This window comes from Monodelphis domestica, chromosome 2 (assembly GCF_027887165.1).
Source record: "Monodelphis domestica isolate mMonDom1 chromosome 2, mMonDom1.pri, whole genome shotgun sequence".
Classification (NCBI taxonomy): Eukaryota; Metazoa; Chordata; class Mammalia; order Didelphimorphia; family Didelphidae; genus Monodelphis; species Monodelphis domestica.
In genome coordinates, this window is record NC_077228.1 from 207,023,077 (window position 1) to 207,037,304 (window position 14,228).

The following is a 14,228-nucleotide window of genomic DNA, read 5'->3' on the forward strand; positions in this document are numbered from 1 at the left end:
AAGTATTTCCCCTCTCCAGGGTTCGGTTTCCTTCTCTCTAAAATGAGGAGGTTGGATTAGACGGGCTAAAATAAGGAGAGCTGGCAGCAGCTCTAAGGTGATAAGAACGGGGTCCCCACCAAATCTTCTCCCCTTTTCCAGCTGGCGTCTAAAGAGAGAGGGAGGGAGTCTGCAGATCGTTCCTCCCCCCGCCCGCGCGCGGTCCCACCCCCTCCATCCGTCCCCACCCTCCTGGAAGCCGTAGTGGGGAAAAGTGGGGGAGTCCTGCGCTTTGCACCCGACTGGAGCGGATCAGAGCGCGGGTAGAAGAGACAAGAATGGGATCTCGGGCGCTCTGCTTGGTTCTACTGGCTCTGGGGGCGCTGGAGGGCGGAGTCCAGGGTAAGTGATAAAAGACCCGCAGCGGATTCTGAGGTTATCCCGGGTTTGGGCTAACCCAGTTCCCTGTCCGGGAAGTTTGCGCAGTCCGAGGGTGTGCTAGGAGTCCGGGAGGGACTAGTGCCTGTCCAGGCTCCGAGACTGAGGGATCTTGAGCTGTCTCGTGTTGTGCCCGTCCTTGGTGCAGGGGTGTCCTCCTGGCTATGCAGCTTACTGGCGATGTGCGGATTTTTGCATGTTGTCCAATTTCGGAGCAGCTCATCTCGCATGTTCTCTCTTTCTCTCTTTCTCTCCTCTGTCCGTTTGTCTTTTGGGTGTTGGCAGCACTGTAAGATTTTGACTTCCTGAGTGTCAGTGGTTTTTTGGGGTTTGCTTGTTTCCTCTGCACCTTTCCTCCGACCTTTTGCTGTAGTGATGTTCAAGCAGGAGAGTCAGAGCCTCAGAAACAGGTTGGGGTTCCGCTTGCTTTCTCTAAACCTGGTCTGAATTAGGAGCAGATACCTCTGGGACTCAGACACGGATACGAGGTCTGGAGAGGTACCGCTACTGGGGGTAGGATTTATATAAGAGTCTCTAGGACTTTTTTCTTAGTCCAGTCCTTTTATCCCTAAATTCTGCTGCTGTACATCTCAGACCACTTGCTCTTTTTATGTTCCCATGTGGGAGGTGAGCAGGAACCACGCTTAATTTCTTCCTTCTGATCCACTTTGGATGAGATAGAGTCTGGCTGTTGAGTCCAGGGGGGTACACACATTTGAGCTCTTGAGAGTACAAGGACAGCTTTCTAGGGGAGTTGAAAGTTGGAGTGTTGGAAAGGGCTTCAGTCACTACTGTTTGAGATTTACCTTGTTAGGGAAGCTGAAAATACCAATGTGTGTCAAAACAGCTCAGAACTATCTGAATGTTGTTCTCTGCGATAGATTTATTTTTTTTAATGGGATTTACATGCTCAGGGTAGAGAAAAGTTGAATAATTTAATTGACCAACAAGTATCTACTGTGTGCAAAGGGTAAGGCATCACTAGGCACTGTGAGGAGATGGACAAGGGGTCTGAGGGATGGCAGTCACTTAGTAGGAGTTATGACAAAGGCAGATACCTGGAACATACAATAACAGCATGTATTTATTGGGGAGTTAAAACATAAAGTGCCGTGTATAATATATAGAGAGTGTATTTTTTACCCAAGAGGGAGGTTCTCCTGAAGTGTATTTGAGGGTAGGGTTTTAGTTTTATTGCTGAGGCTCTTAGTAATAATAGTTGACATTTACATAGATGTTTTAAGGTTTGCAAAGCATTTGATTATTTATAAATGTTTTTAAAATTGATAACTTAAAAAACCCTTTACCTTCTGTCTTAGAATCAATATCGTATATTGGTACCAAGGCAGAAGAGTGGTAAGGGCTAGGCAATGGGGGGTAAATAACTTTTGACTGTACATCTCAGGCCTAGGGAGCTATCTGAGGACAGATTTGAACATAGGACCTCCAAGTTCCAGGCTTGGCTCTTTATTCACCCCTCTACCTTAGCTTCCCCCTAAATTGATAACTTGTGTTTTGACATATCATTCACTTTCCCACTGCTACTGTCCACTCTAGTACTGTCCTATAAAAATCAGGTAAACAAAATGGCCAAGTAAAGAATCTCAAAATCATTATGTCCAAATTAGAATTAATTTTCTTTCTCTCCAAACTCAACCCTCTTCTAAACTTCTATATTTCTGTTGAAGATACCATCAACCTTCCTGTCATTTAGGTTTGCGAAATCTTGAACAGTTCTGCTTCTCTCTACTGTTAGCTATCAACCTAGTTCATTATCTCTCTCCTGGACTATATAGCCATCTAATTGGTCTGCTTGTCTCATGTATATTCCCACTCCAGTTCATCAACCCTGTAGATGCTCAGGCACCTTTCCTAAGGTTTAGGCATGCCAATGCCATTCCAGTGCTCAATAAACATAGCTGGCTTCCTATTACCTCCAGGATCAAATATAAAAGTTCTTTGTTGGTTAAAGTGCTACACAACTTGACTCTTTTCTGTTTTCCATTCTTCTTACACTCTATTCCATTTTACACATTGAACAATCAAACTATACTGTCCTACTTACTGTTTCTCCTACCTAATATTTCATTTCCAGTCTCTATAGTTTTGGACTGACTGTTCCCTGTGTCTCAGATGCTCTCCTTTCTCAGATCTACATCTCAGAACCCCTGGCTTCCTTCAATATACAGTTTAGATGCACTTCAACAGGTATTCTTTCCTGGTCCCCACAAATGTTGAAGTCTTTGCTTCCAAAGTTCCCTTTTCCATCTTCTCTGAGGGTATCTCTAATGTATCTATTTATGTACCTGTTGTCTGTTCCATTAGAATGGAAGTTCCCTGAGAACAGGAACTATTTTTGTCCTTTGTATCTATATTGCTTGGTTCAGTGTCTAGTACTACCTTACTTAATAAATGCTTGACTGACTACTGTCTTGGTGTTATCTTCTCACTTCATTTTTTTCCTCACTCTTCAATTAAAACAAACAAACAAACAAAACTTACTTTCTGTTTTAGAATTGATGCTAAATATCAATCCCAAGGCAGAAGACTGGTAATGGCTAGGTAATAGGGGTATCCATTACCATTATATACCATAATTTGTTTGGCCATTCTGCAATTGATCCCTTCACTTTACAATTCTTTGCCACCACAAAAACAGCAGTTATAAATATTTTTGTACAAATAGGCTCTTTCCCCCTTTTTTGATTTCCTTGGACTATAGACCTAGTACTGGTATTACTGGATCAAAGGGTACCCATTACCTTCTGTCTTAGAATCAATGCCAAGTCTTGGTTCCAAGGCAGGAAAGTAGTAAAGGCTAGAAAGTTGGGGTTAAGTGACTTGCCCAGGGTCACACAGCTAGGATATGTCCGAGGTCACATTTGAACTTGAAGTCTCCTGACTCCAGGCCTGACTGTCTATCCAGGTAGTGACCTAGTTGCCCCTCCTATAGTTCTAATCAGTTGCCAAATCTTGTAATTTCTACCTTTGTATTATCTCTTACTTCTTTACATTTTTCTCTACTCCCAAAGGCCATGATTCTAGTTTATGATGATAGACCTCTGTCATGCTCTTTTTGGACTATTGATATAGCCTAATTATTTAAAAATTTTAAGAAACTATTTTATTTTTCTTTTTTTTTAAAATATATTTTATTTGATCATTTCCAAGCATTATTCGTTAAAGACATAGATCATTTTCTTTTCCTCCCCCCCACCCCCCCACCCCCCATAGCCGACGCGTAAGTCCACTGGGCATTAGATGTTTTCTTGATTTGAACCCATTGCTTTGTTGATAGTATTTGCATTAGAGTGTTCATTTAGAGTCTCTCCTCTGTCATGTCCCCTCAACCTCTGTATTCAGGCTATTTTATTTTTCTTTATATATTTCTTTATATATTCTTCAATTACATGTAATAACAATTTAAAACATTAATTTCCCCAAAATTCTGAGCTCCAAATTCTTTCCTTATCCCCCTTCTCCCCTCCCTGAGGTGGCAAGCAACTTGACCTAGGTTATTCATGAGTGATCATGCAAAATGTGTCTCCACATTGATCATCCTGTGGAAGAAGACTTATAGAAAACAACCTAACAACCAAACCAAAAAAGTGAAAAATCATTTATTTTGATTTGCATTCAGACTCCATCAGCTCTTTCTCTGGAGGTGAATATCATTTTTGGTCATTAGTCCTTTGGAATTGTCTTAGATGACTGCATTATTGAGAATAGCTAAGCTAGTCATGATTGTTCATTATACAATATTGCCATTACTGTGTACAATGTTCTCTTATTCTGCTCATTTTACTTTGCTGCAGTTCTTATAGACCTTTTCAGGTTTTTCTGAAAAGATCCTGCTTGTCATTTCCTCAAGCACAATAGCATTCTATTACAATCATATGTAGCCATACCCAAATTGATGGACATCACTTCAATTTCCAACTTTTTGCCACCACAAAAAGTGCTTCTTTAATAACCTAGTTATTGTCCTCATCTCCTTTCTTTTCTTTCTAATCTAGCCTCTACACAGCTGCCATGGTGGTATTTCCCAAATGCAAGACTGACCATGTCATTACCCTACTCAGGAAATTTCAATTGTTTTCTATTGCCTCTCAGATCAAATATAAACTCCTCTGTTTAGTTTTGAAAATCCTTAACAATCCTTCCCTAACCCAACTCTCCAGCCTTATCGTATAATCCCACATGTGGCAGTCCAGCCAGTCTTCTTTCTCTTTCTCACACTTGACACTTCATTTCCCATTTCTTGACCTATCCCTCATGCTGGAAACACATTTCCAAACCATCTTTGCTTCCTAGAATCTTTTGCTGCTTTCCAAAGTCTGCTTAAATAACATTGTCACTTAAAACCTTTCCCGATTCTCACTCTGCTTGTAGTGCCTTTATCCTGAAAAATTTACTTATTATATGTATTTATTATATACTGTATTTATTATATATATGCACATATCTTTTTTTTTAACCCTTACCTTCCATCTTGTAGTCAATACTGTGTATTGGCTCCAAGGCAGAAGAGTGGTAAGGGCTAGGCAATGGGGGGTCAAGTGACTTGCCCAGGGTCCCATTGCTGGGAAGTGTCTGAGGCCAGATTTGAACCTAGGACCTCCCGTCTCTAGGGCTGGTTCTCAATCCACTGAACTACCCAGCTGCCCCCTATATATGCACATATCTTGCAAAGACTAATTTTTAAAAAGCTCTTACCTTCTGCCTTAGAATTGATGCAAAAAAAATCGGTTCCAAAGCAGAAGAATGGTAAGGGCTAGGCAGTTGGAGTTAAGTGACTAACCTAGAGACACACAGCTAGAGAGTATCTGAAAACAGATTTGAACCCATGACCTGGCCATCTTTCCATTGAGTCTCTATTTTTTTTTTTAACGATTAAGTCTTTCTGTCTCACCCAGATTGGAAATTCAGGGACTACTCACATACTTGCCCATTCCAATCAACATGAGAATTCTGATGAACTCTATTTCAGATCTGGGCCATTTTGCTCTTCCTTAGGCTATTTGATTATCTGCTTATTTATTTATTTAAGATCTTTAGAAAATTTTATTTAATTAATTAACTTAGAATATTTTTCCATGGTTATATGATTCATATTCTTTCCCTTCCCTCCTCCCACTACCCTCCCATATCTGATGCACAATTCCACTGGGTTTTACATATGTCATTTATCAAGACCCATTTCCATATTATTGATCTTAGACAATTTGAAACATTAGTCCCCTCCCAGGAGCTTACCATATTAATGCTGAGAACTTCATGTAGATAACCAATTGGCTCAGCCTGCCATGGCTCAGAAATGCCATCTTCAAGAGATCCATCAATTTCAGACTTCCCAATAAACTCCCACACATTTATGGACATATTATCTTCTTCAGGAAAATATAAGCTTATCAAGGGCAAGGATTGTTTCATTTTGGTTTTTGTACCTCCCTCACTTAGCATTGTGCCTGGAATCTAGCTGGTACTTAATACATAATTTTTGATTGCTTGATTTCTGAGTAAGCTTCAATCTTGGGCATGCAGAGCTGTTCAGAGCTCTGTTTGAGATATAGTCAGATGTCTGAAGGGCCCTTTTCCCATGAGCAGTGAGTTGAAAAATCCAGGGAGGCTTTTTTTGGCCTCCAGTGCCCTGACACCCCTTTGGAGGGTCCCAGTAGAATATGCCTTGTCAAGGAAGAGGCAAAGAAAGTGCAAAGCTATTTGTGTCCTGTCCCTGGATCCTTAGTCTGTCAAAATAGCAGGTAAACACTTCCATACCACTGATTGGAGGGCACTGGAATAAAATAGATCCAGTTATAGAACAGATTTTCTTTGTGCCCAACCTCAGGACCTGGTGATCCAAGTCAAACTGATCTTTGATTGAAAGATAGCCATTTCCCTACCTGCAGGATAGATTTGAGCTGGGGAGAGTCAGAGACTCCTTAAAATATCTCCGGCAAAGGTAGGCTTAAATCCATTGGTACACTGGTAAATGATTAACAACCAACTCTGAAAAAGATATATGATGCACTTAAAAAAAAGAAACCCTAACCTTCTGTCTTAGAATCAATGCTAAGTATCAGTTCCAAGGTAGAAGAATGGTAAGAGCTAGGCAACTGGGGTTGTGACTTGCCAAGTATCACACAGCTAGGAAGTGTCTGAGGATCTCCTCTCTCTAGGCTGGTTCTCCATCCATTGACCCACCTTGCTGTTCCTCAATACACTTTTAAGTATAATATACATTATTAACATTTACTCCATCACTTTCTTAGGTTGAGATAATAACAAAACAATTAACCAAGATCTGATTTATAGCATCTGCCAATTTCCAAGGTATAAATATTCACACTGAAAAATTAACATTGACTCTTGCACACCACTGGTTAAGCCCTGGTAGGCAAACCTACACCTGAAATATCAGGGATTTGTTATGATCTCTATTCAGGTCATCCAAACCATAATTCAAACTGTACTAGTAAAACCCAGAACTGCCTCGATCTCTCTGGAATCCTGGGGACCAGAAGAGATTTGGGTCTGGCGTTGGCCTCCCAGAGATTCTGGAGATGGGAAGTGAAAGGAGAATGTGAAAGGAAAGAGATATAGTTGCACAGAGAAGGAAGGATGAGGCTCAGATAGGTCCTACTAGAATGAGGGAGGAGTGGGGAGATAAGGAGAGCTGGGAAGCAAAGTTTCACAAGTTTTGTACCACATATATAAAACTGAATAGTTTGCCATAATTCAGTAATTATTTTATAATTCATAATTATTAGCACTATGGTAATAATAAGTGGGGGCAACTAGGTGGCACAGTGGATAGAGTGTTGGGTCTAGAGTTAGGAAGATTCTTTTTTCTGAGTTCAAATCTCAGACACTTATTAGCACAAGACACTTACTATTTGACCTTGGGCAAGTCTCTTAACCTGCTTGCCTCAGTTTTCTCATTTGTAAAATGAGTTGGAGAAGGAAATGGCTAAGTATGTCCAACTGTCAAAAAAACCTCAAATAGCATCATGAAGAGCTATATGCAATTGAACTGAACAACAAAAAAATAATCAAGGTGAACAACAAAAAATAAAGCTCACATTTCTTTGGTGAACTTGAAGACTTATGGGAATAGACTGAGAGATGGAAGAAAGCTTAAAGTTGAGCTTTACAGCATCTTGTCCAACATCACATGAAGCTGTTACCTTTTCTACTATGCCATATTTCCTTCTTTTAAATTCATTGCATTTGAGCAATGAATTTGGAGTCTGAGGATAGTACTCCCAACTTCAAACCACATCTTTGCCATTTACATTTTTGTGACCTTGGACAAGTTATTTAACTTTTCTTTGCCTGGAGTGCTTCATTTGTAAAACCAGGGGGATTAACTAGATAGCCTGGATTAATGAGATAGGTAAGGTTATTTGAACTATATAGCAGAGTCACAAGTAGGGCAGGGCCATTGGGACTTTGTGTCAGGAAACTAAAATTTAAATGGTAATGACAATACCATCCTAAGGCTTGTTTGCTTCCCCTGGCAGCTTTACCTTCAGGGGACCCACTCCATTCTATTCCTATTCCCCATGTCCCCTAGCAGTCCTCCAGCAGCATAAGGAACTGCAGTGTGTCCTCTCGCCTTGGTGCCTAAATTGGTGAGTTCTACCATTTTGTCCCCTATCCTTCCTCCCTACTTTTTCCTTCCCTACCCCTTGTGTAGACTTGAACTGTGGGCTTTCCAAGCACCAAACATTACTGTAATTCTTGAGATCACTACCTCTCCCTACTGGGGGGCACAATAGGCAGGGATGTTCTCCTTGTACTTCTCCCTCTTGTGAGAAAGGAGGATCCCTGGGGATAGATGCCAAAGAAAAGTGTAAGAAAATGGATAGAAGAGAAAGTCTGACCATGCCATTGTATGAGTATGTGTTGTTTTTATAGATGAGGAAACTGAGGCTCAGAGGCTCAGAAAGATTAATTGACTTGCCTATATGATCACACAACTAGTTAGGTAGGACTTAAACTCTGTTCTTTTGACTCTAGAATAATTTTTCTTCCACTTTATCATATGGCCTTTTTAGTACATAGAAGTTATCATTCATTAATTTATTAGAAATAAAGATAACATGCTTACTTTAAAAAGAAATTTTTATTATTATCTTTTGTTTTCCCATTGCCTAGAGTTCCTCCAGTATTCCTTCCAGTATTTCCTATCAGAGAATTATTCCTTGTAACTAAAAACTTTAAAGGAAAAGAGGGAGAAGGGAAAAAATTAGCACCAGTTAATATATTGAAAAACTTATTAAGTGCAATGTTCCACAAGTGTTAAAAGGTAGCTCTTCAAGGACTATTTATTTATGTTTGTATTTCCATCACTTAACATAGTACCTTGATTAATTAAGCAATTAATTAAGTAATAATGCTTATGGATTTATTGATTCACTTGATCCTGGATTCCTCATCTCTGTAAAAAGAATATATATCTTCTCATAGTTCTTTTGGGCTTTTTTTTTTTTGGTGAAAGTTGTTCTTTCCATTTACTTTGATGTAGTCAGGTATATTGTTTCCTTGATTTGTTTACATGACTGCATCAGTTCATGTAAATCTTTTTGTGCTTTTCTGCATTGATTATGTGTGTAATTTCTTGTAGCATATTAATATTCTATTACATTCATGAGCTACAATTTGTTTAGTCATTACCCAATTGATGGGCATCTTCATTGCTTCCAGTTTTTTGCTACTACAAAAAATGTTGATATATATTTTGGAACCTTTATTTTTTTATCAGTGACTTCCTTGGGGCATATACTAGCAAAAGAATCTCAAAAGTCAAAAGGTATGGACATTTTAGCTACTTTCATAATTCTGTATTGCTTTCCAGAATGGTCATATTAATCCATTGCTCAACCAATAATGCTAATGATTCATTGTGCCTCTCTTACCCTTCCCTTCTTTTGTCATTTTTGCCAATTGTCTGAATGCATGGCAAAACCTTAGAGTTTACATAACATGCTTCTTAACTCTGTTGTTTAGTTGACTCAGTTATGTTCTACTCTTTGTGACCTCTTTTGGGGTTTTTTTTGGTAAAAGTATTGGAATGGTTTACCATTTCCTTCTCCCGCTCATTTTACAGATGAGGAAATTGAGGCAAACAGGGTTAAATGACTTGCCATGGGATACATAGCTAGTAAGTGTCTGAGTCTAGTGAATTTGGGTCTTCCTGATTTCATGTCTGGGACACTATCTGCTTCACTACCTGGTTGCCCTTATTCTTCTTAAGGATTTTTTTGGATCAATGGGAAATTAAGATTATATTACTACTCTAAGATTTCTAAATATATTCCACCAAATGAATCCACAAGGTATCTATCTCTCTGTATTCTAATTATTGCCAAATAACTTAATAACAAAACAAACCTAATACTACCAAGCAAGGCTTTGCTTATTGTTTGAAACAGAGGAGCATCTTCATTTGGTTATTCAACTCCAGACATCCTAGGGAGAGAGAATGTATCCTAAATATGTTAGAGAGTATTTCCTCACTGAAAATAGTGTGTAGACTCGAACTGTGGATTTTCCAGGCACCAAGCATTACTGAAATTTTTGAGATCATTGTGAAGGTCGCCACCTCTCCCTACTTGGGGTGCGACAGGCAGGGGTCGTAGTCTTTCTTCTTGAACTTCTACTTGTGAGAAGGGAGGATCCCTGGGGACAGATGCCAAAGAAAAGTGTAAGAAAATGAGTAGAAGAGGATTTTTCCAATTGAAATCTCCTTTTCTCTAACCCTTCACCCCAATGAGGGCCTCCAGTTTTTATCACCCATTTTCAGCTGTGCTTATCCTCTTGCTCTTGTTTTGAGGAAAAGCCAGGAAGTTCCCACAAGAACCACAGCTCATGAATCAGCAGACAGATAATTATCAAGGGGAATGAGAGTGGGCAGCTTCAGGAATAAGCCATTCTAACCTCCCTTCTGCCCACAGAGCTGGTGTGGTTTTTTATCCCATCTCCCTTCTTTTGAAACTCTGCCAGATCCCTCAACGAGCCTTTAATGGAGGTTAAGACACCAGGGTGAACCGGAGGTGGATTGGGGAATGACCCACTTGGACTCTCCTAGCTTGATAATGCCAGCCATTGGCATAAATATGTTTTTAAGTTCCCAAGTGAAATTTTGTCAAAACTGTTTCTTCCCTCTATGTCCATAGCTTTTCTAGAAACGTCTTCATTGTATCCCAAGACTATACTTTCCTTTTTTAATGGGTCCTGGAGCAAGTATTTCCCAAGAGACAGCATGATATATTGGGAAAACACTGGAGGGTCTGGATTTGAATCTGAGCTTAGAAGCTTAACACTTGTATGCCTTTGGCAAAACCACTTAAAGTGAAGAGCTTAAACTAAGTAATTTTAAAATTCTCTTCAGGCTCTAACTCCTGTGATCTACTACTAGACATTAAATACTCTGGAGGCAGGTATTATGTCTGATTTAAAATTTGCATCTTTTCAGCACTTACCATAACAATCTGTACAGTAGACCTTTAATAAATATTGATTGATAGTGAATTGTTACATCATGTCGAAAGAGGTCATTCCCAACACCAAACCAAGTTCAAAAGTAATTATGAAATGTTTAACAAAATAAATTAAAATATAATACAATATAGATAATGTTAATTTGCAGCTCCTAAAGTCAATATTCATCTGTTTCTATTTGATACCACTTAGTAGAACATGGTGGGGGCAGTTAGATGTTGCCATAGATAGAATAGATAGAATGCCAGCCTTGAAATCAAGAGGACCTGAGTTCAAATATAGTCTCAGATACTTACTAGCCTTGTGACTCTGGGCAAGTTATTTAACCCTGTTTGTCTCTGTTTCTTCAACTGTAAAATGAGCTGGAGAAGGAAATGGCAAACCACTCCAGTGTCTTTGCCAAGAATACCCCAAATTGGGTCATAAAGAGTGAGACACAACTGAAACAACTGAACAACAATAAGTAGATAGTGGTATGGAAAGTAGAAATGCCCTGGATTTGAGTCAGGGCACCTGGTTCTAATCCTGGCTCTACCACTTTCCACCTGTGTGACATTGGGCATTTAATCTTTTGACCTCTTTTACCTCATCCATAGAACTTGGATGTTTGATGAGTTAACTTCCAGCTTTAAATTTATAATCTGTCCAATGTCATTCCAATCACTCAGAATAGGGAATTTGCATCTCTGATACCTGTGGTTCAGTGCATTTTTCTAATTCAAGATTAATTTTGCTTGCAAGGAAAATCTCACCATCAAGGAAACAAATCCATTGGAATGGATGACAAAAACTGAAACTATCTAGCCTGGACTTTTACTTGACTAAAGACAAGTGACTGCTAGACTTTTCTTGAGGGTCACCTTTGGGATCCTAAAATTTCTAGTTGGGCTGATGACTTGGGTTATTAACAAACTGTTTTATAGGTTTTCAAGTGCTAGAATCCAAAGATTTAAGTACTGTATATTGAAGATAGACTTACATGCTTGCTCTTCCTGGGAATGATTAGGAGTTAGTGGCAAAAGGCAATGAGTCACACTTTTCTGGGCCAGATGCTTCTAAGAAAAAAATATGATATTTTGAGACTCTAAGGTTTCTAAAATAAATAAATAAATTTGGCTCTCAGAGTCTTATTTCCAAGTGAACGCCTGGACAAAAAGGGAGGCAGGATGGATTGCTTCTGACAACATTGCTATGCACAACAAAGATGTGAAATGAGGTCAGGAGGTGAAATAGTTTCAGAAATGGAAAGCTGGGTTTCAAGGAAGGTCATCAGGAGGACAAGGCTGGGTTAGGGGAAATTTTGGAAGAACTGCCCAAGTCTTGGCTGGATGTTGTTTTGTGGCTATATTGGTGACTTTTCCTGTCTCTAAAGACCTTCTCTTATGGTGATCCAATCAAGTTGGTCTGTTTTTTGAAGACTGGTCTTATTAAGTCTTCAAAGAACTGGTCACCTCCAGCCCTTCAAAGGACATCAGCCACACCAATTCATATGAAACCTTGACTAAGGTGGGAGAGACTGTGATCTGCATAGTTAGAAGGGATCTTTAGAAAAGTTAAAGTATTTATTGGAACCTAATATTGGCACCGTGGAGTCAAGAAAATCATCACACACTACTGAAATGATTGAACAAATATCTGGATGGTCAAGATTCCCTAAAAATATACTATACTGAAGCATGTAAATAACCCAGGCAGCAGATGGGACAATTATTGATGATATTTCCCAGCATTCCAAGTAGATTTGAATTTAAAGCATTCTAGCCATTTGGGAGAAGTAGTCACAATGCTTTGGATCTATAATGAGGTTAGGATATCAAGTATTTTTTGACAAGAAGCTAAAATTTAGAGGACAGGGACCACACCATTCTAGAGATCTCTTGTCCCCTCTCAAAGTTAGGCAAAGTGGTACTCATTATTAACTTCTTACAGTCACTTTCCCACCAGAGTGGAGCTGGAAGGAATCTTATCTTTTGTTCATCGGTCTTTAGTTGTGTTTGACTCTTCATGACCTCATTTGTTTTTTTTTTTGGCAAAGATATTGATGTGGTTGGCCATTTTCTTCTCCAGGTCATTTGATAGATGATAAAGCAGAGGCAGAAAGGTTTAAGTGACTTATCCTTGGTCCCACAGCCAGTAAATATCTGAGGCCAAATTCAAACTCAGGAAGAGGAATCTTCTTGAATCCAGGACCTGCAGTCTATATACTGTGCCACCTAACTGTCCAAGGGGATCTTAGAAATTATCTAATCCAAATGTCTCATTTTATGAGGAAAGAATCTGAGGCCCAGACAAGATCAAACACACATAAACAGTTAAGTAGAAGAGTCAGGATTCAAACCCATGCCCTCTGACCAACTCCCTCCACCCCCAATCCCACTGAACTTGTCTTATAGTACTAACTTTGCCTTTTTTTCTTTTTTACATTTAAATTTAATTTATTTTTTCTCTATTATATGTAAACACAATTTAAAAAATGTTTTAGAAAAACGTTTGATTTCCATGTTCTCTCCTTCCCTACTTCCCTTCCCTCCTCCTTGAGAAGGCAAACATTTTGGTATAGATTATACATGTGCAGTCATGCAAAACATTTCCTTGTCAACCATGTTCATTGCCTTGTTTCTTAAAAAAAAAAGAATAGAAAAAGGTAAAGAAATTAAATGTGATAAGGATCATGGCAAATTTTGGCCATGCTGAACATAATAGGTACCCATAGATGCTTATTCCTTTTCCCCCAAAACTTTTTCAACTAAAGTACCCCCTCCAGTGGGTTGTTTCTTCCATTAGAAAATAAATTCTTAAAGGGCAGGGTTTTGAGTTTTTTATTTGTAGTTCTAGCACTTAGTATAGTGCTTGGCTCATAGTAGGTGCTTAATGAATTCTCATTCATCCATATCCAATATAAATTACAACAATTTTTACATTATTAATAGTTACATTGTTAACTGTAACCGTTTCTTAAAAGAAAAATGTTCAGCAAAAACAACTAACTCATCTGCACTTTCTGACAATATATGTTCTCTGTTCCATCTCCACGCCTGTCCCTTTTCCCAAAAAGGGAGGATTTAGTTGTGCATTTTCCCAGCTCTTTTGTCAGTTAAATGTAGTTGTTATCATTTCTGAGCATTTGGTTTTATTCTTTCCATTTGTCTTTAATTGGTTATGCATGGTATTTGACTACACATAGTGCTAGTGTTCTCTCTAAATGTAATATATGCTAGGTTATGTGGAGTTTTCTTGTTTCTGCTTACTTTATTTACTATGCCAATTCACAGAAATCTTCCCAAGCTTCTCTGGGTCTTTCATAT

The 14,228-nt window shown here is 39.0% G+C and overlaps 1 protein-coding gene across 1 annotated transcript in view; it reads left to right on the forward strand.

Moving 5' to 3' along the window:
- The first annotated feature begins 224 nt into the window (after positions 1 to 224).
- The window catches only part of ITGB3 (integrin subunit beta 3), an 84,596-nt gene continuing 70,592 nt past the window's right edge, over positions 225 to 14,228 (forward strand). Inside the window, exon 1 of the mRNA XM_007482523.3 lies at positions 225 to 381. Within this exon, the coding sequence (XP_007482585.2) occupies positions 318 to 381 (64 nt within the window). The 5' untranslated portion in view covers positions 225 to 317. The remainder of the gene's footprint in view (positions 382 to 14,228) is intronic.